General features: G+C 41.3%; 1 protein-coding gene across 1 annotated transcript in view; it reads right to left on the bottom strand.

Annotated features, from left to right (window-relative positions):
* The window catches only part of LOC126457291 (protein couch potato-like), a 186,170-nt gene that overhangs the window by 152,295 nt on the left and 6,135 nt on the right, over positions 1-27,740 (bottom strand). Inside the window, exons 2-4 of the mRNA XM_050093465.1 lie at positions 25,830-25,883; positions 19,661-19,723; positions 3,288-3,429 (exon numbers count right to left, since the gene is read on the bottom strand). Coding sequence (XP_049949422.1) covers positions 3,288-3,429; positions 19,661-19,723; positions 25,830-25,883 — 259 coding nt within the window. The remainder of the gene's footprint in view (positions 1-3,287; positions 3,430-19,660; positions 19,724-25,829; positions 25,884-27,740) is intronic.

Here is a 27,740-nt window from a genome sequence, read left to right on the forward strand (position 1 = left end):
CGCTGCCTCAGGGTACGATCATTTTGCCTGTGAAAGCCTCCTCGCCCCCCCCCCCCCCCCCCGGCAAAAAAAAAAAAAAAAAAAAAAAAAAAAAAAAAAAAAAAAAATTCAATGAAACAAATGGACACATCGATCTTACAGTTCTGTTATCAGTAGAGGAAAGAATATATAGATATAGACTGAACATATGGCAAATGCTTATTGTTTTCCTTTTGAAAGGAAGAATAACTTCTGTTTTTTGGCTTTGTGAAATATTTTCTCCACAATTATGGCGAAGACACATCATGTTTACACAGTATTTCTCTTAAATGTTACATAACAAAAATCGTAGTCATCGAAGCACTCGAGGAGGTATCTGCGAAATGAAGAAATTAGAAGCGCAATTATCTTAGCTGATTGCTGTTGGTCTACCTGTCAATCCACACTAATTTGCAATTTACAAAAGTCTTAAGTCTATTTATATCGAGAAAGCTAATTAACTTGTACATATAGAGCACTCACCTTATTCGGTTACACCTTCTCTGTACATATACACGAACATAAACTAACAAATCATTCCCTGGAAGTTCAAATTTTTGTGAAGGAACAATACAGGCATGTTCACATAGTTAGGCATCATTTGTCATAGACAGAGTTCACCTACCTTCTCCCCGTAGCACGACGGACATTCTAAAATTAAATGGAATTAGATTATACACTACGTAATCCAAAAGGCTGCTGTGTCTACAGTTTGATTAGTTTTACAAATGCTATACAACAAAACCCAGCGCTACACTAGTATTCTTAAGCTACAATGGTACTGTACAATGCGGGTTGGATGAAATGGGGGTGAGATGTGATTGCATCGCCGTCCAACGCACCTCATCATATCTTTCACACATTGCAAAATGATCCGTCATGATAAAGGAGGAAACACTTCATTTTACCTTGTAACTGTAACGTGAGGGAAGATGGTAATCTAGCAGCATTTTAATGCCCTTTTTGTACTTAAAAGTACGTGTTTTTCAATTGTGAGTATACAATTCCTTTTCAGGGTGGTCACGAGAGAGAGAGAGAGAGAGAGAGAGAGAGAGAGAGTGGGGTATATGAAATATATTCGCATTTGCGAATATGGTCAACCATCAGCTGTATAATGGAATGACGACAACGAAAATTTGTGCCTAATTCCTCGTTTATCGCGAGCGGTCGCCTTACCATTTGGCTATCCGTGCACGGTTCACGGCCAGACCCCAACTTCGATATATCGTCAACCATGTGTCTGCAACCTGTACTCGCACATCCATTGCGTATATTCCCCTACAGGTGGGACATGGCTCGCCCGGTATCGGTGGATAAATACGATATTTCAGTGACTGTGTAGATAATGGATGTACGAGTAACGGCAGCAGTCGCCGTAGTGCCTCTTCCTTCGGACTTGCATGCATGTCCGATGAAATTTTGCGTCATAATTCGGAGTAACACAGGCACTGAAATATCGTAGAGAGATAGGTGGTCAGACAAGAAAGGATAAATGAGCTATCCATTGGTCTGGGAGCAAACATCCGAGCATTCATCTCATGTAACGTATGGAAACCACGTACGATGTTCTCTATTGTGAATGGAATATGTTTGATGTCACATCTTTCCATGTAAAAGGCTAGTACCTTATTCAAAAATCTTTGTCAATTAGACGACCATTCTTTAACACAGATTTACAGATGTATGTCTTCTCATAGTAACGGGCATTCTTGCTGATGAAAGTTATCCATTACAAAATACATTTAACATCCATCCTCTTTGGTTTGCGTTCTTGTACCCCATGCAGTAGATATAGTGGAGTCTCTTGTAAGAATACAAAATAAAAGTTCGCGATTAGACTTCTGGTGGGTCCTAGGATTTCGCTAACAGTTAATTAGTTCTGCCACCGCTCCACTTTGATTCTGGGTTGGTTAAAATTACAGGTCCACCCGCATCAGTTGGGAGAAATCATTTCATAGTTCAAACCGTCCGCCCCGATAGCTGAATGGTCAGCGTGACAGACTGCCGTCCTCCGGAGCCCAGGTTCGATTCCCGGCTGGATCGGGGATTTTCTCCGCTCAGGGACTGGGTGTTGTCTTCATCATCATTTCATCCCCATCCGGCGTGCAGGTCGCTCAATGCAGCGTCGAATGTAAAAAGACCTGCACCAAGGCGGCCGGACCTGCCCCGTAAGGGGCCTCCCGGCCAATGACGCCAAACGCTCATTTCATTTTCATAGTTTACACCAAGCTAACGATCACATCCAGTGAGGGACAGTGGCGTTCAAATAAAATTGTACAAACTAATACATTAGTGTGAGGTTTTAAACTGATACTTAATGCTACCTAATGCCCATTGTGAGTAAAAGGAAGCCTCAGATATTGGTGACATAAGACTTTACCCATGTTATTGCAGTAAAGGCTTGTGGAGCACATCCAGATTAGTTCATAGAATATCTGAAAGTGGTTTGCCAGGAATTTAGGCAACCACCTTTATTTTCAACGGTAATTTTGATTTAGAGACCATTGTGGCACGTTTGGGTCAGAACTGATGATACTAGGATCTGCACTAAAAAGCCTAGCAAATGCACAGAAACATTTACTGAATATTGTTGATAAAATGTATTTGCTGACCCAAGCAACTCGAATGCATGGATTGGAAGCATATTTCTGTCACTGAGCCAGCTGGTACAACTCTAAATTTAAGGATGGCAGCTGCATTATTTTGCATTGACATGGCTCTCAGTTTTGTGATTTCTGCCATATTACAGAGTGAGGTGGCACAGTTGTTAATGTGATGTATTCAGAACGGCTGAGTTTCAAACACTCGTCCAGCTACATTTATTTCGATTTTCTGTGGTTTCCATAAACACTTATGGTAAGTCTCAGGCGACCATCCTTGTCGAAGTGAACTCGTCTGTCTCATAAAATCTCAATGTTGATACCTCTAAATATCCTCCCTCTGATCACAAAATAGCACTATAGGAATGCAAGGATGCTTCTTCACAGCCAGTTGCTCCTTTGACTCGTCACAAAATCAAACAAGTGCCCCACTTGTGATAGGGATGTTGCCAATCAACAAGTAGTCGCGACAACGAGTTAACGAGTTGACCACCAGGTGGCAGGCGTGACAGTTGGCGACGAGGTGCGTTCGGCGACGGCAATCGAGCGGTTAGCGGTGAAGAGTTGGTGCTCGAGTGAGTCAGTGGGTTGGGACGGGGCTGGTGTGGTGTGGTGAGGTGAGGTGAGGTGAGGTGAGATGTGATGTGATGAGCTGCTCTAGCTACTTACGTCCTGTGAGTGGGTGCATGAGAGTCGGGTGGGTGCCCGCAGCGGTCGCGGCCTGCTGCTTCGGCTTGCTAACCTTCGTGTTACTTTTGGCAAACTCGAGGCGGATCGTTTGGGGCATGTCGGGGTCGAACCGTACGCCCTGCTGCAAACAAAGTTGTGTGGAGAAGGAAACAAAAAGAAGAGAGAGAGAGAAAATTACTGGCAGGAAGCAGTGCTTTTAATGACTCCGGACTCCGGCCAAGTGTTCACCAGTTGTCGGGGTCGCGGATAAAGTACAGTACAGCGAGATGGGTGTCAGGACGTTCGGTATGTGTTTAGCAGGGTGGTAATGTAATATAGCGTGTTCTAACAGCCAATCAGTGCAGTTTATTTTATTAATATTTGTTTGACAATGAAATATTTAAGCAACAGGAGCTATATTACGGGGAAACTTACAGGTGAGTGCGGTCCTCTTTATCAGTAGGGAAATGAGTAAAGAGAAAAATTTGAAGTGAGTTTAATATGAAATAAAGCTGCCAACGATTTAGAGGACAGTGCAAATCTGTTTATGAAATATATATTTTCTTGTGTCCAACCAGTTGACGATATGCGAAATCTAATCAAGCCGTTTCCGTCTGGTGTTGTGAAGGATGCTTTAAGTCGTGCTCGTTGCATTGATTCTGATCACACCTGTGTGGTGCAACCGTAAATTATCAGTTATTAAGTTGTGGTTACTAAGTTAAGGGTGGTTATAGATTTAAAAAAAACTGGGAACTAGGTGCCCTAATTATTGCATGAGAACGTTTCTTATTCCATATGTGTGTGTGTGTGTGTGTGTGTGTGTGTATGTGTGTGTGTATGTGTGTATGTGTGTGTGTGTGTGTGTGTGTGAGTTTTAGGCTTCACTTCCCGATCAGCACTAGGCTTTTCCCCTCTCTTCATGCCAAATTCACACCCGTCCAAGACTTGTGTACGTGAAAGAGGAGGAATTGCACCATATTTTGCATTACAAATTAATCTTTGCGTCAACTGGGTGGACCAGTGTTAAGGTCCGGGGACGATAAATATAAACTATCTAGAATTGGAGCATGCCTAGTAAAGTCTGTCTGTTCAACTCCACGAGGAGTCCGCAGCTCGTGGTGTGGATCAAGGGATCCCGGGTTCGATTACCGCCAGCGTCGGGCATTTTTCTCTGCCCAGCGACTGGGTGTTTGTGCTGTCCTCATCATTTCATCATAATTCGTGAAAGTGGCTAGATTGGACTGTGTAAAGACTGGGACTTTGTGCGGGCGCTGATGACCGCGCTGTTGAGAGCCCCACAAACCAAACATCGTCATCATCAACTCCACGAGGAGGATTCGTAAAGGTTTTAATTATAACCTAGGAAAAATGAACTTATGCAGTGAAGTTTTTGTCCGTCTGTAGTCCTCCTGGAACAAACGGAAATCGTCCTGACACAGTACCATTGCACGGCGTTTTAGGTGCCAAAAAAAAAGAAAGAAAAGAAAAGAAAAGGACTGACTGTGTGTCGTGTTGTCGTACCGTCATAACAGACACGAAATCGCCTGCATGATGTCATATGACACGTCTCAACCAATGTGACTTTGTAGCTGGGCGCGGCTTTGCGCTAGAGAATGTTCTAAATTTTTGAAATCCACTCTCGTGTTTGGATAAAGTAATTTTGGGTATTGGGTCACATCATTGTAAATTACTAAAACAAGTAAACCGACTGTATTTCAACCGAGTTGCTGCGGCCCTCTTCAGAGCGGTTCAGTGACCTAATATTATTTTATCCAAAATGACAACGGCAGCGAAAGCCTACGAATTACACTGTTGTATCTTTCTCCGTTGAAATGGATGTATAGACACGTCCCGAAAGCCAATTTCATATCAACAAAACGTGGACAAACGCGAGCATTTTTTGGGGGCTCCTCTAGTGGCATACTTTGGTACTGTGTCGACAGGATTTTTTTTCGAGGTTGTCATTAAAAACTTTAGAACTCCTCCTCCTCGTAGAGCTGGTGAGTGGTTTTCTTTTAAATACAGGTCATTCAAGTAAAGGGTAACTGCAGAGTCACCTAGCAAACAGTTTATTTCTGTAAATTGGTTGACACATTATATCGCAACTTAGTGAATGTGGTGTGTGAAACAAACAGGACATGTCCGTTTGAAGTCCAAGCATCGAGCACATTTAGGAACGTCAATAGTTTTTAGTAAAATGTGAAGTGGAGCCTACAGGTATCAATAATAATAAAGTATTTCATTTCAGTGCGTTCCAGATAACTATCTATTGTACGCTTATATACAATCTCGACTTCGTTAAGTCATCAACAGAACTTTTTTGCGCTCATTATTCAGTCAGTGTAGCATCTGGCATAAAATGTACAAGAGAGTTCCATACATAATATAACACTCGTGTACTTGAATAATATATCTACGATACAATTAGGCGTCTAGAATAGCGCCATAGAATGATAATTATCTAGGATATGGTTGTTGTGTTTATCCAATAGATAACTATTTGCACTGTAATATAAACAAATGCTGCAAGAACATCACTAGCTGCGTGTAATGAAGATGAATAGATCACTTGTCAGACTATTGTCCGTAAAACTGAGTTATTAATATTGCTGGGCAACAAAAGAATATGTCACCTTCACGCAATGGGTAGAACTCTGGGATTAAAAAATTCAGTGGATTAGTTATTATGGTTTGTGTAATTTCAGTTCCCATTTATAGGCGAGAAAGTTCTGAAATAAACTTGTGCGCGAGATGAGGTCGGACAGAGCTGATTTGTTTCCGCGGAAGTCTTAAACGCCAGAGCGCTATGGACACAAGTGATTAGCCCTCTGGAAAGCTGCGGTGCTGAGGTCACTACGTTTAGTTCCAGAGGTCAGCGAGAGGTCATCCCGGCCAGCATGCGCGCTGTGGTGGTCGTTGCGGCACCCAGATTCGGCGGTCATTTAAAGCACTGCGTGGGACTGGTGAGCGGTCGGTTGCTTACACAACACAACACAACAAAAAAATCAAAAAACGTTATGGTCTCTGTAGCTCTATATACAAAAAATACATTGTTAGTACAGGCTAGTTTTGTAAAGTGTGCAAGGGTGTTCTGGGAAAAGAAAGAGGCTGAAGAACTTTTTAATTACTTCGTGAAGCAACTTTTAAAAAGTTTTAAGAAATTGTCTCCTCTCTGCGTCATTTGAGCCCTTGTTTCAAATACATATTGATATCTCAGTTTGTACTGTTAACTAATGCCAGAAAGTAACAAGCTTGTTCTAAATCTTTTTGCAAGTTTCTATCAAAACATAGTTGTGGATAGTCATTCTTTAATCACCAACACAACGTAAATTTTTATGGTGGAAATTGTGGTATGTTAACGACGTAATACTTTTCAGAATGTATTACACGGGAAAAATTATGAGGTAATGGGCTTATTACTCTCTGACGATTAAATAATGACGGATTATAAGGGCGTTCTTTAAATTAATTCAAAAATGAACTAAGTGTTAATTTTATCTTTATAGGTTTAATGCTAAAATAAGAGCCGTAACTCTGTTGCTGCGAAAGCCAAAGAGGCCAAAACTCAGGTGGTCAACGTGATTAGTAGCCACTGTAAACATCTACATCTACATGCATACTCCGTAAGCTACCGTACGGTGCATGGCGGAGGGTACTCCATACCACTACTAGTTATTTCCTTTCAAGGTCCACTCACAAACAGAGCGAGGGAAAAGCGACTGTCTGTATGTTTCCATTTTAGCTCTAATTTCTCCTATCTTTTCTTTGTGATCCTTACGCGAAATATGCGCTGGATGTAGTAGACTCGTTCTGCAGTCAGCTTCAGCTGCTGGTTCTCTAAATTTTCTCACTAGCATTACTCGAAAAGAATGTCGCCTTTCCTCCAGTGATTACGATTTGAGTTCGAGCCCATCGGTAACAAATCTAGCAGCCCGCCTCTGAATTGCTTCGATGTCTTCCTTTAATCCGAGCAGTGCGGATCCTAAACACTTCAGCAGCACTGAAGAATAAGTCACAGTAGCATCCTTCTCAAAAATTCACTAACTCATGGGAACACACCTGACTGCCTTCTGATTTGGTCACGTGCATGATATATACAAACCTGTAATGAGTGAACACGGTCAATGAGTCATTATCACCAAAAATCTGGTCCTCCTCGTTCATTGCCAGTGTTGACTGGAATACATTCCTGGAAAGTCTGAAGGTAGGGGGGATAAAATACAGTGAATGAGATTTCGTCTACAACTTTTACAGAAACCAGACTGCAATATAAGGGTCGTACGACATGAAAGAGCGGCGGTAGTTGAGGAGGAAGTGGGACATGGTTACAGCTTATCCCCGATGTTGTTCAATCTGTACAGTGAGTAAGCTGTGAAAGAAACAAAGGAGAAATTTAGGGAAGGGTACTGAAGTTTAGTACGAAGAAATGAATCTTAGAGGTCTGGTGTTGACGCTGTAATTCTGTCATACAGCTAAGAACTCGCAAGATCAGTTGATTGGAATGGATAGCGTCTTGACGAAGTTCTAAGACAAACATCAACAAAATAGAAACAAGGGTAATGGAATCTAGGTGCTACTGAGAAAACGAAATTACTAAATGAGACATTAAAATCAGACATGTTTTGGTAGTAAAATGACTGACGAAAGCCGAAGAAGAGAAGTTTTAACACGCAGACTGGCAATAGCGTGAAAAAAATTTCAGAAAAGGAGAAATTTAGGAATATTGAAATTAAATTTATATGTTAGAAAGTCTTTTGTCATGCTGTTTTTCTGGAGTGTAGTCTTATACCAACGTGAAAGTGGGTAAGAAGAGAACAGAAACTTTCGAAATGTGGTGCAGCAGAAGAATGTTGACTGACGAAGAGGTACTAAATGTAATTTGGGAAAAAAGTAATTCTTGGCACAACTCGACTAAAAAAGTGGATAGGTTGAGGGGTACGTTCAGAAGCATCAAGAAGGAATCGTCAGTTTGGCAGTGGAGGAAAGCGTGATGCATAAAAATAGTTGGAGGAGACTAAAGAATTCACTGTAGTAAGCAGGTTCAGGTTGGTATACGAGGGCGATCAAAAAGTTCCTGCTAGAAGGCTGTACAGTCCAGATAGCTACGCCAACCAGGCAAAAACGCAGTGAGCATTGATGTAATCATCCCAACGACTCAACAGGTTGAAGGTACCAGTCTGGTACTACACCGCATTCTGTTGTGCGAAGGAGTCCGTAACTACTTGCTGCGCATCCTCGTCCGATAGGAATCGTCGACCATTCAGGGCGTTTTTTTTAAGGGACCAAAGGCACGAAAATAGCATGTGGACAAATCAGGAATGTAGGGCGAGCGCTTCAGTGTCTCCCACTTGATATGGCGTAGGATGAGGCTAGCTTCCCAGATCGACAGGCGTCTTGTGTCGAATTGCGACCAGCACGGAGCTTGGTGCACCATTCCACAAAGTTGGTTTTCGACAGACATGCTGCCCCATAAACTTTTGAGCCATGTTGCGGCTCGCGTTGGTGCCGTTGGTAAGTTGGCATCGTGTAATAGGGATAGTGGCATCTCGTTTCCTTCTTGTGTTTACTGGCGACACGACGTCTGCTAGAGTTATCCGTGAGTGGCAGCAGCAGCAACGGTTATCGATATCTAGTACCGTGGTACTATCTTGGGAGGGACATCAAGTGTTTTCCGGATCCGAGTGTGACATGAGTTGCCGTTGGGATGGAGCAGCAGTGAGGTCCGGCAGCGTGAGGACAGGCCGGGACTGCCGGCGGCACGCAGGCACTGCCAGACCGAGGGGCTGTAGCTGCGAGGGCCACAATCTCGTTGTCCACCAGACCCAGGACGTTTGAGCCGAGTGAACACTAACCCAGTGGTGAAACCGCCACTAATTTGAGATCACGCCATTTCCTCAAGCGTTGCTGCTCGCAGGGTCGCTGAGACGAAGAGCAACAAGTGGAGTGTTTGGAGTTGGCGAAACTAGTTAGCCATCCTCCGCTTCTTATTATTAGTCATTGAGTTCCTTTATTGGTGAAGTTCAGCCAGCGGTATTTTTCTGCCTAGTGGTCGCTAACGCCCCAGTTACCTGCCCTGGAGGTTAGCGTATTTTCGCGGCAGTGTACCTTTCTTCGCCATGCCGCTGCTGTCCGGTAAGGCGTGTAGTTCGACAGCCTCCTCGATTGTGGTTCGGATATGTCGTTTCTGTTGGACTGCTTTGGTCGTAGTGGTTCCTTCTGCTTCTGGGTGTTCTAAACACAGGATTCTAAAGACGGAGTGCTGTCTGCCAGTTCCACCTTGCCTGGGTTATTCCATTGTAGAATTCGTAAGAGTGTTGGTCTGCGTTTAAACTGTCACTAGTTTGAGTTGCCATCTAGTCCAGTGAATACAACTCTTGGCTGCCTGTCTCATCGTTTACGAAGTTGAGCGGCTTTCCCAGGTCGATCCTTGGAGCACTGTCTGAGGCCCACTTCTATCTTGATTTGATCAGATTGTGATGATTGTTAATGAGGCCTTCATCCGTGAGTGCAACTTGCTTAAGAATTTTTTTATTAGACATTGTGTCTTAATAGTCAAATTTGATGATTGTTCCTTATTGTCAACCTCATTTTGCAATTGGTTCCAAATAAAGTGTACGTGATTTCGAAAGAAAGCTGAGCAACCAACAGTAACTGAGTAAGGCCTCGTCCACGCCGAATCCTGTCGTTCCCTAAGTCCCATGTTTCAACATTCTTCATTCTCCGATGAATATCTATCGCTGTTTGTCCTTCGGCATCCAAGAAAAAAATAACAGCAAGTTGGTCATGTCTGGACGCATTTGGTAATAACGTCGCCATACTTCAATTTTTCTCATTTGCTTTGCACATGTTGGAAAGACACTAATCCCTTGCCTACCATCGCTGCTTAGTCGCACTATGTTGCATATACACTGGGGCAACGCCCTCAGATGGATCATTCTGGATCATCTCTTATAAACTGTAGTACTTATGCAGAGATGAGGGTGAACTAGTGTGGAGAGCTTCATCAAACCAGTCTGCAGAGTGAAAACTCACAACAATTGGAACAAGTATTTCTGCACGTATGTTTATAATAACTTTTACGGTTGTTGTCGTTGTGGTTTTCTGTCCAGAGACTGGTTTGATGCAGCTCTAAATGTTACTCTATCCTGTGCAAGCTTCTTCATCTCCCAATACCTACTGAAACCTACATCCTTCAGAATCTGCTTAGTGTATTCATCTCTTGGCCTCCCTCTACGATTTTTACCCCCCATGCTGCCCTCCAATACTAAATTGGTGATCCTTTGATGCCTCAGGACATATACTACCAACCGATCTCTTCTTCTAGTCAAGTTGTGCTACAAGATTCTCCCCAATTCTGTTCAATACCTCCTCATTAGTTATGTGGTATACCATCCAATCTTCAGCATTCTTCTGTAGCACCACATTTCGAAAGTTTCTATTCTCTTCTTGTCTAAATTATTTATTGTACATGTCTCACTTACACACAAATACTTTCAGAAACGACTTCATGACATTTAAATCTACACTCGATGTTACCAAATTTCCCTTCTTCAGAAATGCTTTCCTTGCCATTGCCAGTTTACATTTTATATCCTCTCTGCTTCGATCATCATCGGTTATTTTGCTCCGCAAATAGCAAAATTCATCAACTACTTTGTCTCATTTCCTAATCTAATTCCTCGGCATCACCTAATTTAATTCGACAACATTCCATTATCCTCATTTTGCTTTTGATGATGTTTGTCTTATATCGTCCTTTCAAGACACTGTCCATTACGTTCAGCTGCTCTTTCAGGTCCTTTGCTGTCTCTCACAGAATGACAATGTCATCGGCGAACCTCGAAGTTTTTATTTCTTCTCCATGGATTTTAATCCCTACTCCGAATTTTTCTTTTGTTTCCTTTACTTCTTGCTCAATATACAGATTGAATAATATCGTGGATAGGCTACAACCCTGACTCACTCCCTTCCCAACCACTGCTTCCCTTTCATGCCCCTCGACTCTTATAACTGCCATCTGGTTTCTGTACAAATTGTAAATAACCTTTCGCTCCAATGACCCTTAAGATTTTTTTAAAGAATGTGTGACACTGTTTCCGACCACCTGTCCACGGGCAACGTTGTTCCCAGTTCTATAAAAGTTTTCACTATTCGTGGCAAACGCAGAGCTGGCGTGTGTTGTGGAGAACGGGTTGAGGGCAGAAAACTTGGCCGAGTGGCCGTTACGTGTGGAAACCATTAAGCCCCGGCCGGGCTGCGGAGGTGCCGGTTGTAGAGAGAGGGCTGCGCTGTATTCCGTTCCGCAGCCTCGAGAGGGCAACGGCTGAGGGATGGTGCTCCGGAGACGCATACATCACGGCCGGTGCTCCCGCCGGCAGAGGTGTGACCGCGCTCGATAAAGCCTCTTACCCTGGACTGTGGCCGATGCGAGGCGCTTCCTGCCCGACTCTGGACAAAACCTGCTGCTTCATAGCGGTTGTCTCTAAAGGTATCGGAACAAGCAACAAGTGTTTCAGCGGGCGGCCGTTTCACTGAGGTGTAAAGGAGGTTCAAGTTAATATCTGTGTTATAAGGCTGCGTCATGATCGTCTTCAATTTCTTCTCCAACTGTTGACGTTTCAGCCCTTCTGCTGGTGTCTTCTTCAGGACTCTTCCGTTGTCCTCGACTGTCTGAAACGGCGACTATTGGATATGAAATTTGAAGAGCAATATGACATGCCCTTACATCCTAGACAATTTAACCTTGAATGGCAACGGCCACGAAAGCTTGCAGACATGTATGAAAAGGAGCTATATACTCCAGTGGTCGTTATTCTGTAATATTAGTGAGAGGGCTGGGCCGATAAAAAGAATATAGGTTTTTTAACGCAATTTACATCAGTCGATATTTGTTTCAAAAAACGCATGACACTGAATTGCATTTACCGGATTTTATTAGTACTACCGGTTTCGGCCGTAAGCCAACATCTGGTACGGAACAGCACAACATTCCAATTTGTAGAACAACGTTAAGACAACACAAATTGGCGTCTAGGAATCACATACTTACGAAAATCATTAAAACATTTCATTTGTCATGAATATTGAAACACTACGCACCGAATATTTTAATCCACATGAAACACGTAATAAAAATTTCATTCATAGCATTTACGTCTTCTGCAATCGTCCTATTCATATGAGAAGGCAACAACAAATATGAAGTGACTTGGCGTCACAGTCCAAAGATCTCATTATGTCATGAAGAGAAATCGAAATGTCATCCAGTATCGTCACGTAGCACAGTAATTTTTTTTAATACAATCATGCCATCCTAACACGAAGAAGTAGTTTACACAGTGACCTGTAATAGTCCTTTCGTATTAAATTTCAGAGTATTTATAAAATTGCTTTGACATAGGGTAAATTGTAGTTTTTAGATAAATGTATCTGTTGTCAGTTTTTAATATAGGTAGATTTTTATTCTTTGAATTTCTGTATTTGAGTGTACATTGTTTGATAAATAACCTAAAGATGTGGCTGAAATGGTTAGAAATCAAGATAAATTTTTACTATTTGAACTTACTATGGAGATAGGTATGGTTTGTTGATCTTATTACCATGGGTTCAGCAATTCCAGTGTCCTACTTCTTCACTCTCTGTACTTTTACTGTACGTTAACAGAATAATGACTCTTGTATACATCATCTACGTCATCAGCAAGTTACATACAGCTGGAAAAACTTATGGGCAGGGTCTCTAATAACCTGTATGAGCCACAAAATTACAAGGTAGCACCTTATCCTGTCACTAACTTTAAGTACGTGATTGTTATTGGATCATTTATATGTTATGTTTTTGAAATACTGTAATGCAGATATTTATACAACGTTACATTCTCAGTCTTTACGTAGTGACCAGGTCAATTGGGTCCTTGATGTACGCTTCTCATTATGTCTTTTTCTGTTTGTTAGCATGACATGAATGTATTAAAAGAATTACTATGTTGCATGACGATACTTGAGACAAGATTTAGCTTCCTTTCCATTATTTGTCACGTTTTGTAATTGAATAATGTGCTTGTCTATATATCTTCATTGGTATATCTTCAGCATAACGAGATCTTTGGGTTGTGATGCCTTTTTTGTTATCATCTCTTATGAATAGGACGGTTGCTGCAGTTGTAAATGCTATGAATGAGTTTTCTTATTACGTGTTTCATGTGGATTAAAATATTCAGTGTTTTGTGTTTCAATATTCATGACAAGTGAAATGTTTTAAGTGATTTTCGTAAGTATATTATTAAGTGACTGCTAGGCGCCGTGTTGCTGTTAGGCACTAGACGATGGGTTACGCCGAAACCGGTATTGGTAATAAATTCCACTAAATGCAGCTCAGTATCACGAGTTTTTTGAAACTAAAGGTTTCTATTTCAGAACATTGCTGCAGTGTTATGTGCAACGCTGCGCAACTCCGATATGGGTACAGAGGTTGATTCAACTGCCCCTGCAAAGCCTTCAAATACCACGGGCAAAATTTTGTTACTCTTTCTCGCTCGCTACATGCAAACTATTAGTCCTACAGAAGAAATGAACAAGACCTTTATGTAGGAAATTTAATGTAGTTAAATACTGTAATCGGAGATGTTTTCAACAGAGGCTGTAGTTATCATATTATTGATGCAAGATGTACAAAAGCAACATGCAAAGGTGTTTTTCTTGAATAATCAAAAACCGTGGTCTCCTGTAAAACCGTATCGCAGTACAAAATTTAATTACATTAAATTTCCTTCAGAAATGTCTTGTATATTTTTTCTGTAGGACTAATAGTTTACACATAACGAGTGAGAGAATAAGAAAATCTCGCTTGTTGTTTCTGAAGGTATTGCGAGGTATATAAAAACACAGCAGAAGGGGCAGTTGAAGCAATGTCACGTACGCAAGTAATTAGTGTGGCATTCGTGTCTTTCCGATGTAAATGCGGAAACGTAAACTGTGCCGATCTTATTGCCAAATGCGTCCAAACAGGACCAGCGCGCTGTTATTGTTTTCTTGGAAGCTGAAGGACAAACACAAACAGATATCAATCGGAGACTGAATGTGTGTGGGACAGCCGTTGTGGGATGCATGGCCAAGGGGTGCTGCTGCTCAACGCACGTCCCCACATCACAAACGCCGTAACCCAGAAGTGAAAGACACTCCACTATCTGCCCTATAGTCCTGATCTCTCTCCATGTGATTAATTACAAGTGTCGACAATTCATGTTGGACGAGGATGTGCAGCAGGCAGATACGGACTTACTCATGCAGCCAGACTACCAAACGAGTATCTTCAACCTGGTACGTCGGTGGGATGATTGTCTCATTGCTCGTGGTGATTTTGCCTGATTGGCATACCCATTCTGGAATGTATGGCCTTCGAAAGGAAACTTTTTGATCGCCTCTTGTATTTAGCAAGGTGCCCGTAGTAGTCTAGTGGGTAGAGCAGCTCTGAGCATGGAACATACCCTTTCCATCTCGAGCAGGGAATTCCCTGTTCCAGTATCTCCAATCGAGTGCCCCTCCATCAATGAATCGTGTAAACTTCATTCTATGTGTTATCGTAATTTAACAGTTTGTGTGACGTATTTTCCAAGGCGGAGAATGGGAACTAACCTAGCTTTTGCCTAACTGAATTTGGAAAAGCACCTAAAACCATACTCTGTCTGACTACAGATTCACTGCACGGATTCTGGCTCAAAGCATCAGGCTCGTTAGCACGCTGGGCTTTAGGCTTCCTTCCTTCCTCTTTGCTTGACCATTCTTTTTTAAGGTTCCCTCCATCTCCACTTATAGCCCTCAGTCTCACTCACCTTGCCTTCTCGGCCTGCTGCCTATGCCTTCTTTTTCTTCTGTACTTTTCACGTAGTGTGATATCTTCTCTATCACATTGTGTATGAAAACACAATACATCTGTTGGTACAACGAAAAAACCAATGGAAAAGCTATTTTTTAATGAGTCATTTTTTACTAACTTGACTTCTTTTTGTTTTACATTAAAAGTTCTTTTGTAATGGGAATTAAAGACAAAAGAAAAATAAATAACGAGAAATATTCTTTTCTAGAAACTGAAATAATCATTCCGCCTACTAAACCCACTATGGCTCTCTTTTCTCGAAGTATGAAAAAGGTATTTCTTAATGAATATTAAAAATTCTGATAATTGGATTAAATCGCATTGTTTGGTTTTCTACAACGAATAACGTCCTTGACGAAATTTTCACTCTGCAGCGGAGTGTGCGCTGATATGAAACTTACTGGCAGATTAAAACTGTGCACCTGACAGAGACTCGAACGTGGGACCTTTGGCTTTCACGTTCAAGTGCTCTACCATCTGATCTACCCAAGCACGACTCAGAATCCGCCAGAACCTCGTCTCCTACCTTCCAAACTTCAGGAAAGCTCTCCTGCAGATCTAGCAAAAGTAGCACTCCTGGAAGAAAGGATATTGCGGAGACATGGCTTAGGCACTGCCTGCCTGAAAGGCAAAGGTTCCGAGTCAGGGTCTCGGTCCAGCACACAGTTTTAATCTGCCAGTAAGTTGAAATGAAGTCCTTGATTCTACATAAAAAAACATTAACATTATTTTCTTCTCCTTTGTTGTAAAACAAAGTGTTTCTTAACCTACATTAAGAATGTTACTTTCTAGTTAGATTACAATTAGCATGACTGACAGGAAAAAATCAGCCATAAATGTAAAAACAGGAAGAACAAAATCCTATAAACAATGCTCATCATTGTGGGTTAAGAGCAGCTTTACATTTGAAAGAACTGAATTCACTTTTTGTTCTTGGCCGTGGTCGGTTATGAGCTGAATGTTTTTTTTTTTTTTTTTTTTTGACTCGTAGTAACGAACCTCGTTTCACGGAAGTTGCTTCTGTGGCGCGGTTGGTTTGAAACGCAAGGGCGTGACGCAGAAAGGAGATCAGTGAGGTAGAGAGTGCCTTGCAGCCTTGACAAGTGCCTACGAAGCTTCTCCGGCGACCGTTTCCTCAACGAGGTGCACTTTTGTTCTCTGAGAAGGTGCTGCAAAAAATCTGGTGAGAGCGGGAGTAGCTCGTTGTGAGGTCCATGCGGAGGAAGGCCGCACCATGTGTGTCACTTACCCAGTGGCCTCTTGCACACTCCACGGCGCCAGCCCACACCACCTCATATGAGGACCCGCTCTCAATGTTGTGACTTCATATGAAGTGGCTGTCTTATACATCAAACTCATATTTTTTCCAGCGTTATTGCCGTAAATAAATATACTTGATTATCTGCCAAAATTTATGCTGACTAACTTACTGGATGAAACATTATCTCTTAATGGCAGTAATAAGAGTTATTAATGTGATAATATGAAATACCAAATCGTTATGAAAGTGAAGTTATGGGTTAAGTACAGGAGTCTAGGAGTAAAACGTGACGGAGCGACACAGCGTGTAGCTAAATTTTTTCTGGGGTCTTACTTCCGTGTTACAATCTAAACTAATACGAGTGTGTGCACAATTTCGAGAAAGTGTAGCTCTGTCTTTGTATGACTGCTTATAGACGAAAAGTTCATTCTCTACAATAACAGTACTCTAAAACAGTACAACTATTGACCTGCTTCCGGTGTGACACGGCAGATTATTCTATAAAACTCAAAAAAATAAAAAGGGCGGACAAATGCGTGTAGGGCTCGCGCTTTCAGAATTCCGTGTAAACTTAATGGAGTATACGGAAAGTTCATCTACACGTATCGATGAGGGAGTTTGCGAGTATCAAATGATGTGTCATAAACGCCACATCTTTCGATTAGATTGACATAGAATATTAAATTTGCTACACCGCCAAGGGAACGTAGACCTTAGTATTGACATTAATTTCACCCTCACACCCCTACCCGTTCCTGATAGAAAGGGGTCTTAAAAGAATCCATATCTTCTGATTACATTGACTTAGAACCTTAAATACTTTACACCACCAAGGGACCACAGACATTAGCATTTGACATAAATTTCAATTTGATACCTCTACCCGTTTCTGAGGAAATGGGTCTTTACAGACGGACAGAAAGACAGACGGACAAAATGGCAAAAAAATAATTTTATATGATATGATTACAAATTGATAATTTACGAATTTGTCATTTATTTTTACTGTGAAAGCTTACCTCTTGGCGAATTTCATGGTTCTAGGTCAACATGAAGCACCCTTTAGGTTTCGATAAATGAGTTTTCGAGTATCAAAATATATGACATAAATGGCTGTATCTTCTGACTGTACTGAATGCGAAGCTTGAACCTTTAACACCAAGGACCGTAGATTTTAGTAAAAGAAATGCATTTCAGCTTGATCCATTTAACCGTTCTCGAGACAGGCGAATACAGGCCTCGCACCGAACTTGTCACACTAGTTGCCTTGCCCGACGTACGTCGCGAACGCTTGCCTACGTCTGGGGCCAGGAAGGAACTCAGTATGTGAATTGAATGATAAGGTAGCGACTAATGTCTTAAACTTTGCCATTTGTTATCCACTGCTTGACTACATCTGAATGTGTAGCTGTGGTGCGTAAAATATGTGCGAAATAACAACTCGTTCCCCACCAAAGGCGATCACTGCAACCGGTAAGACCTGTAGTGTCACGTGCTGCGGCATACGCCACAGAACCCTATGTCTCGCTGTCGGCTTTCGAGATCTTGAAGTCGGTCTTTCTCCTTCATGTAGCTCCTCAAATGGCATCACTAGGCTGTGAAGACGCAATTGAAGTCCTCCGTGCAGGGAAAAGTCCCTGGCAGTAGAGGGCCCTTCGCATGGCAGATGCCTGATGACTCAGCTGCAGAGACGGACCTTTCACTGATGATTAGGTCTCGCAGCGCTACGACACTGCAGAGATGTTGATGGCTACCTTCGACTCCCTGTTCCAAATGGGCCCAAACATTTTCTGTGGCATTAATACCGTGTTATGTGGAGGGCCAGTCAATGTGCGATGGGATGCGCATGCATGCAGCGTTGGACCATAGCTACATCTATGGTCTAAGCGAACAGCCCTGTGAATACGGCTGTTGTCTTCTAGGAATACAGGCCACCACAGCATACTCATCCTGATGGTTTGGTAGGAAGGGCATCACTTGGTTACTGACAATGTTGGAATAAACAGCCTGGTTCACGATTATTGTAACCAATATGAGCACAAGTAGTGGTGTGGAAAACACCTCCAAAGCATCGCAGAACGACATCCAGCATGCAATGAACCTTCCAGTTAGTGAGGGGTTAAACGTTTCATTGTGTTGTCTGCGCACTCGAAGCCTTGCATCATTTGTAAAGAAGCAAAACCGCTAATCGTTGGCTGATGCTACACGCCTCCAGTCAGCTACCGTTCAGAATCATCTTGTCAACGTAATACGTGCAGCACTACGTGTGGCCTTTCGTGAGTTAATTGCAAATTCCCATTGGAAATACCCCTTTTCAATGTTCGATTTGACTGCGATGGCCGTGCATTCATTGATAGCAGCAGTCGCCTTCAGGTTTGAAACCGATTGTCATTGTCAAGACTAGACAATCGTTTCCAGCCACTGTCGCTTAGGATGTTTTTCCGAGCACTGCTTTTACGCCGCGATGCACGATTCCGAGTAACCAAACATGTTGGTCAGTCAACATTTATACGTCAAGTGTGGTCATTGGCTCATCCAAACACGATAGGTCTTTTCTGCTATTCTAATCTTACTGCGCTGATTCTGTACAACCGACTGGCACATACACTTTAGCTCATTAGCATGACTCACGTCACCAATGGAATTTCTCATAATTTCATGGTACCAGTTGTACACCATTTATAGCGCTCCGAAGCGACTAATGGTGTGAGTGATATTTTGTCCGGTGAGCTTAGCTATATGTGTTTTTTTTAACAGCAGTATCGGCTACAAGAGATAGTAATATGGTTGTCGTCGGCAGATCAACTTTGACGACTACGCGATTACTGTGGATTTGAACAGATGACCGATCATTGCTACCTGCCAGACGAGACTGATTAGGATTAGGCTGTGGCCTATTCTCAGATATTTCATTTTCCTTATAATTAACGTATCATTGTTCATTTTCTTACCAAATCAGTGAATGTCTTGATCTCCTACGCTTACGTGAGTTCTCTGTTGCGAGTTTCGGGGAATCGAACTAAGATCTTTTATATTGGTTTGAGACACACAATGAACCGAGCCTGAAATTGATCATGTGTCTAGATCAATCCTTCCTACGTGTTGCTACACGACAGGAATAGGTCGCTCCGTCAACTTTAATGGTATGTGATGTGAGATTGGGATGGGGGTTGGGTGTGAGGGTTGGGGAATGGGATGTCTCTTGGAAGGCGGCGTCGTGGCAGTTGGAGGTCCGCACCTGCAGGTCCTGCTTCGCCGCCTCTGCTCCGGCTCGAGTGTTGAACGTCACGAAGCCCACCGGCTGCAACAGAACACGTTACATATACCAACAGCTCAACAGCGAGCGTCGCAGCACTCGTTGATATTCACTAGACTAACTGCAGCACTTAACGAGATGGAGAAAATCGTGACTATTTAGAGGGTGGCTAGTGGCTACACAAACTTTCATTACTGGAAGGATAAATTAACGGTGAGCGGATGGGAAGGGTGATATCACAATAACAACTTTCCTTTTCTCTCAGCCGCTCAGCTGATACTAGCCTAAGCATAAGTTTGACTGTATTTTCTAGGCATCTATATGGTACATATTCACATAATTAACGTGCTTTGAAATTTTGCTTGAAAATTTGTGATTTATAAAACTCAATAAAAATAAATTTCAATGCCAAGTTAAAAACAGAGAATTACCTGAGATTCCCTGAGAACTCTCTGAGATTTCATTGATTTTTTCCAGGTAAAATCTAATTCCCTGAGAATTCCAGGTTTTCCGGGGTGGGCAAAATAAAACTGGCTCCAAAAATCACACGTCTTGATATTATATCTGAAGTACCCAGTACATTCGGTCGAGTGTCAACGTAGCTTGGTACACGCAAACATAGTCGCCGTGTATGTAAATGATTGGAGTTGCGATTCTCGGTGACAGGAGGAGAGGCTACCAGAATGCATAAGTCTTGTTCATCTTTACTGCTGTTATCTGACCTGGTAGGGTATACGCATATAAGACGGACAGGCAGAGTCAGATGTAGAATGATCACTGTGAAGGATACGGAAATGCCGCGTATTCGTGTGAGACAGCGTTATCAGCGTCTGACAGTGTTTGAGCGGTGCCTCATCATGGGGCTTGTACGACTGCAATGCAGATTTGCGGGGCATTCTCATGTGACTGTGGCTCGATATTGGCCTGCATATTTTTGAGGTTCCGATCGACCACGTCTGATCGCCACAAGGAAAGATCACCCTATTGTGCACCAAACACATAATAACCTCTCGACATCTGTGACTGCCATCCAAGAACAAGTAATGGACTTTCTGCAATATTTGGTGTTATCCTGTACCTTCAGTAGAGGCAAAGCAGTAGCCGGTCTAGTGAATTACTATTCCATGTGTGGGTTGCCGTTAACCCCACAGGACAATTGGCTGTGTTTGGAGTGACGCCATGATTGGGAAGCCTACATTGCTGATGAGCGGTGTCGCATTGTGAACAGCGATGACTCGTGGTTCTTCACTACACTGAATGACAATCGTTAGAAAATATAGGAGCGGCCTGGGGAGGCGTCCCATTCTTCCATTTTTTGGGGATCCAGAGGGGTTTTCATGTCATAGCGTGGGGAGACCTCGGGTATGAATTCGGGTCACGTCTGGTAGCAATTGAGGGAACCCTGACATCACAAGAGTACGCATGTTACCTCATACGCGACAGAATTCTGATGTCACGTTCAACAGGACAATGCTCTTACAAACATGAGGCATGTCTCCAGGAACTGTCCACGTATTGCTGAGGTACTCCAACGGACAGTAAGATCTCAAGATCTGTCTCTCATATAACATGTATGGGACCAGCTTGGTCGTCAACTGTGTCCCAGTGCTAACATCCAGGATACCAAGGACCAGTTACAACAGTTGTGGGAAAGCATTCCTTAGGAGAAGATACAAAGGCTGTATAACACTTATCCCAACCGAGTCACTTCATGCATCCAGGCCAAGGGAGTGCAACGTCATACTGGCAACTGGTCTCATACTGCCCAATTCTCTACAAATTTGACTCGATTTGTAATCAACCCATGAAGTTTCACTTCGTTTCCTCCTTCCCTTCTGGATGCTTCACTCTTTTTGTCACGCTGTGCACCTTAAGATAGCCACCAGAATTTATCATCTGCATTGAAGTCAGATGATGTAAGTTGGGTTGCCTATCTTCAGACGTATTAAGTATTTTTTCGGGTCGTTTTATTTTGCCCATCCTGCAGCTTAGCTGCAGGAAACAATGCAAAAGCGCTGAAACGAAGAAATAAAATAACTTACTGATGATGCTACAATTTACTAAAGATGTTAGGGCAAATACACGAAACATGGTGTGTATCAGAAATCCTTTTCGAATAGCGTGTGAAGATTATTTTCTCTTTTTGGGCAGAACAGTCTCACATGATGGAATAACATTCTTGCTTTGTTTATATATACACTGTGTAGAATATACAAAATATCAAGGTATTTAAAAGAGAAAAAAAGAAATACATTATTATGTGAGACAAATGTCACCGATGCACCTTATCCCCGCTAGGGATAGGTGGAGGTTTCGACCCTAGTGATGTTCAGAGATGGTGTTCAAACGCCCTTGTGATGAGTATAGTCTTAGAGAAGTTGCTGAAAATGTCATCCGTTCACATTAGTGTAGAACTGGCATCTGCGTGCTGATGACTATTAAACGTGCCCTAAACAAGCTGGTAGTTTACGAATAATGGCTGCTGCTTCAGCCAAGTGGCAACCTGCACTTCTGGAGTGTGTGTCGGTATCTCGTACATCAAACGCTTCATCTGCTCCCATTAAAATTCTATAGGAGGTCAGCAACATCTCTAAGACAATATTCGAGACACGGGAGTGCGAAAACCTGCTATGAACATCATCAGCGCCAAAGCCTTCATGGAACCTTAATGGGGAAACGATGCATCTCTGACATTTTTGTCATATAAAAAGGTGATGTTTTTACTTCCTCTAAACACTGTAAAAATTTGTATACTACCTCTTTTCACCCAGTGCGTACCCCATGCTGGTGGGCACTTGACATCAATATTAGCCACTATCACATTTTGCAACACAGGGTGTTTAATTTATTAGAACAAGCTGGACTTTTATTTCGGATCTTACTTTGCATTCATAGTTAGTTTTGTTCCTTTGCCAAACGCAGTTGTAATATTCAACGTCAATATACTGATAAAAGTTCCTATTTTATCCAACATCAACAGCCTAAGAGGCTTTCCCGCTCTTTTCTTGACGTGTTGTTTGCTGTCGGAACTTTCGTGATCTTAGCCGACGATCGTTTAGTTAGAATGTTGAGCGTGTAAGATCTTTACAGTTGGACAACCAACATTTAGTAATGTAAACTGTTTTCCTTTCATTATTTCGTGAAGTTGTAATCGAGAAAAGTTTTGAAATTACATTTAAAGTTGTTAAGTGCTGTCGTTATCAAATACTGAATAAGTTAATATGTAAGCTAGTATTTCACGCATCTCAAAGTTTATGACGTCATGTCTAGTGAACTATGTGGCGTATAATGACACAATTTTGTTGCAATACATTCAGTGGTATGCGTGCATACAGTCTGCGAAATATGTTACGAATGGAGTTAGTAGTAAAGGAACAGCAGCTTAAAACGTAATATCCGATGCTGAAGTTCTGCTGCATGAACAGCGAAAATGTAGTAGACGATAATATTTTTGCTTTCATTATTTTCTAGAGGGTGTGAGTAAGGAGAAGTTTAGAAAAGGTTTGAAATTATGAAGGTTTGCTCGAAGTCAATAGGTGCTCACATTCTTAAATACGATACTGGATGAGTATCGTCTGAGTAATTAGCTCGTCGTGTACTATGTTCCCACAAGACACAATTTATAAACTGAATACTTAATATATTGTGTGACAGTTCCAACGTAAGACTATACCTTTTAACGAGTTTATCGTGACAGCTGGTCAATAGAAATGTACTACTATCAAACATAAGCCTTAATTTCAGGAAGCTGTTTCTGACGAAGTACGTTTGGAGCACAGCGTTATATGGCAGTGTGACATGGACTGTGGGGAAATAGGATTAGAAGAGAATCGAAGCATTTGAGACGTGGTGCAACAGAAGAACGTTGAAAATTAGATGGACTAACAATGGAAGAAATGAGGAGGTTTTCAGTAGAATCGGCGAGGAAGGAATTGACAAGAAAGAGGCAAGGGATGGTAGGACGTGAGGTAAGAGAATAGAGAGGTAGTGGAAAATAAATATTGAAGTAAACATTCAGCTTGTTCCAATAAACTAAACAGCCTCTGATCCACAAACTGATTTTGGCCTTCAGAAAAAGCCTTTCTTTCACATTCCTTTCGAGAACTGAGAGAGGGTAAAACATTTATCCATATGTAAGCGCGCCAGGATCTCTCGTATCTTATTTTTCTGACTCCTGAAATATACATGGAACGAGAAGAATTTATGTGCAGTGAACATTCAGTATCACTTCTCGAAATGTTCCTAACTAGTTTTCACAAGAACCATACGTCCGAAACATTAGCATTAGAGTTCCATTAATAAATCCGTTACACTTTGGGAGGTGCCACATTTATTCAGTGGAGCAATAAGGCTCACAAGCGACTGATTTTATTCTCACAAAAGACATTTAGTCACCGGACGATGTCCCCTTGTGGTATGTATCTGAGACGCTACCACGAATTCTACCTGTACTATGTATTCCGTCAAATCTGGAAAGGTCGAGGGTTTTACAGTGGAATGTCACATTTAATTAAAAAAACCTGAAATTATTTCTCTTGTAATGACAGTAGCTTAGAATAACACCAATTTTTTGTTCTCTAAGCCACTAGATTAGGAAATCCGTATTCATTCTCTCATTATTTTCCTATCTTCTATATTGATCGCTGGGCTTTCATCCTGTTTCGTCAATTTTTTTTCGGCTCTCATCGCATATTTTGTAATATCCTTCTGTCTTGGCCCTTTCTCCTCGCTTTTTCATACTCACTCCTAAAAATGCAGTCCATAATTCAAACATACCTTTTGTGCCCCATTACTATAATAATAATTATTATTATAATTCCACACTCTAAATCTAACTGCTGCCTCATATCGTCTGTGCCATATTATTACAATGATTACCACTAACATTATTATTACCACTTTATTAGTATCCATACTAATTTCCTTTTGACTGTTTGATGATGACATTGCCACTTTTCTCATTTCATGTTAAGGGAATGTTTTTTTAGAAATGAAAAGGAGTCTCATTTCACCAACACTTAAAACTAATACAAGTAAGTATTGAAATAAACACATAGAGCTTCTCGAACATTTAATGACGTACTGTGATACAAGGCAGTAAGATAGTGCTGCTGTACTACAGAGAGTGTGAATTCCTTGTGTGAGCTAATTTTATTTGGACCTATACCTGCCTAGGCAACTCCATTGGAGCTTTGTGTGATAAATTTCACTGCCAGATAAACCTCATGCAAGAACCCACTACCTGTCTAGTACCGGGGCATTCGCATTCAGAACCTAAAATAGTAAGTGAAGGAGTTCCATGACTGTTTTTATCAACAGAAACTTCTTCCTCAATTCTATTTCAGTATTTGTTAACAGGGAAGCTACTGTAAAAAACCGAGTGCTCCCCCTCGCGAATTAATTGTATCGTTCCAAATTTCGATGTTTTCCATCTCACATTTTTCGTGCGTTTCTATGAATGTATAATTAGACCAAAAATTATAAGATTAATTATGAAAGTGTGAAGTTCGTCATGAACAAGAAAATCGAAAAAATTACTTTCTTTTTAGCACTCATCGTGGGGCAGGTAGCTGAATGAGAGGACAAATATGTATGTAAAATGGGGTGGACACAAAAATGAAACAAATGAACATTAATTCGACATCTTAAGTACGAAAATCACACGTTTCATTGTGTGTTGGCAGCTCTTTCCGGAGGAACATCTGTCGTTATAATCAGTTTAATTAGTCTACAGAACTACAATTAATGCCGAGCATTATTGTCGAAAGTCAACCAGCAGTCAACAGTAGGTTCCTGACGACTGTATTGTATTTACAGAAGCTGTGAGAGTGTAACGTTGTAAGTTGCGATATACTGTCGGAAAAGTATGAAAACTGAGCAAATCTGAAGAACTGGAGTCACTTCGAACATCACCACACACCCTACAATATCCTGATTAATGCCTAAAAAAAGACATATGCATTTCTAATAAAACAGCAAATCTTGACGTTTTGCAAAGTACTTTCTTAGTGTTAAATACTAGAATCAGATTCGATAAGGAAGTTTTGGTCATCTTTCAAAAAAACCGTATGAGACGTTTACAGGCACGGATGAATTTAAACTAACCCATCAGCAAACTAATGTAAACAATCAGTCAAAGTAAGTAGCTTACCGAAGCTGTCTTCCCGTTCTTGCTTGTGACTTTTAGCAGTGATCCCTCGTAACCCTGAAACAACGTATTCCAACATTTACCAACAGCAAAATAAGGTATGCTATAATACGTAATACATATACTCTATTTAAAAGGAATTAGGTTTTTAGGAGGGGTAACACATACAGTACCCATTAATCAAGTACTTAAGCTACCCCAAGGCAACATAAAACTTACCAAGAAATTTTCGGAAATCCGAAATGAAATAAAGTACCCTAGTTAATGACTCAGAGCTCTGCTCTTTACAGAGAGTCTGAAAATGGACACAATTCGATGATTAGTTTCTTTGCTGTTAACATTACGTTGTCACAAAATGCTGGAGACACTTTTCAGCCAGATTTTATTTTAAGTATCCTGTATATACAGACAGGCAGTTACATCATTTTGAAAAATCGCTTACAATCATTTTTACATACATTATCAAATATTGAATCTTACATACAACACATCAGTGTTGTGTATGCTGTGAGCGTGGAAAACACTATATTGTAGTCGGTAAACAACGAAATAAAAATATTTGAATTAAGTTTCACACAGTTTAGTACTTATATCGTTTAATTGGATCATATACCATTGAGATTGGACAGAAACCCCTTCCTGAATAAAACTGTGTACAGACAAGTGATTTCATAATTTCAGAGAGTCACGTACCATTATGTTGAAATACACAGCCAAATGTATAATTCTACGTGCATCAGAGTATCATTGTACATGTAATGAACAGTCAGTTTCAGAATCTGGGAACCATATACTTAGCAAATAAAGAAGTAAAAAAAAGTACCCTGGTTTATCTGTGTGTCGCATTATACACGTTTCGTCCGCGATATAAACTTGAAACGATTTTATTGGTAGGATTATACGCTTTCAAAGTAATTATAAAAATGATATGCACATGCAGTTCCCTCTTAAATCCAAACACCACAGCTTAATCAGATGTATTATTTTTCCTGGTTTTCATAATGTGCAAATATGAAACAATATGAAGGAAATTAATAGGTAGTTAGAAGTTATCAGAAATAAATTATTTACTATTCTCAGCATCTATATCTAAGGCTGTAACGAGTAAAATACGTATTTTAATTTTTTTTCTTTTCATGCTTTTGATACTAATATGTTTCGAGCTTTCGCCTACCATCTGGTTCTACATCACGTTTAAATTTGATACAACACTTGTTTATAATATATTTTCTTCAGTATAAAATAAAACCTCTCGCAACTTAACCTACTTTAGCATTCGGTTTTGGCGCTGCTGGTGTTTCTTGACTTGTACTTCAATAATAGCCGGTTTCTCTGGATTATCTCGTCGGAAGTATGCATCCATTCTAGACCATGTCCAGCTTTATATGCAGTTTGTTATTCGTCAGCACGATGGCATCAACTAACAGGACAATACAACGTGTCATACAGTTCGCAGGGACGTGGGTGGCTCGAAAAGCACCAGGAGAATTTTATCGTACTCCCTTTGCCACCAAACTCCCGGATTTAAAATCAGTGAGGGCAACTCGATCGAGCAGTTCGCACCATGGATCGTTAACCGAAAATCCTGGTGCAGCTAGCCAAGGCACTGGAGTCGTCAAGGCTTCACATCCCTATTGGTGCTTCCAGAACCTCACTGATTTCGTTCCAGCACGTCTCGCAGCAATATGCGCTGTAAAAGGTTTTTATTCAGGCTTTTTACAAGTGGTGACATTAATGTGACTGGACAGTGTAGTAAAAACGATTTGAAATGAAAACTTCTGCATTAAGTTACCATCTAATTGGGCTGGAATTTGACCCACGGTCTACTGTAACAAGAAATACGATAGTACTACAGCACTTGACATTTTACAGTTTACTGTATACTGGGACCCATTAAAGGAACGGCTTCACGTG

This window comes from Schistocerca serialis, chromosome 1, assembly GCF_023864345.2.
Source record: "Schistocerca serialis cubense isolate TAMUIC-IGC-003099 chromosome 1, iqSchSeri2.2, whole genome shotgun sequence".
Lineage (NCBI taxonomy): Eukaryota > Metazoa > Arthropoda > Insecta > Orthoptera > Acrididae > Schistocerca > Schistocerca serialis.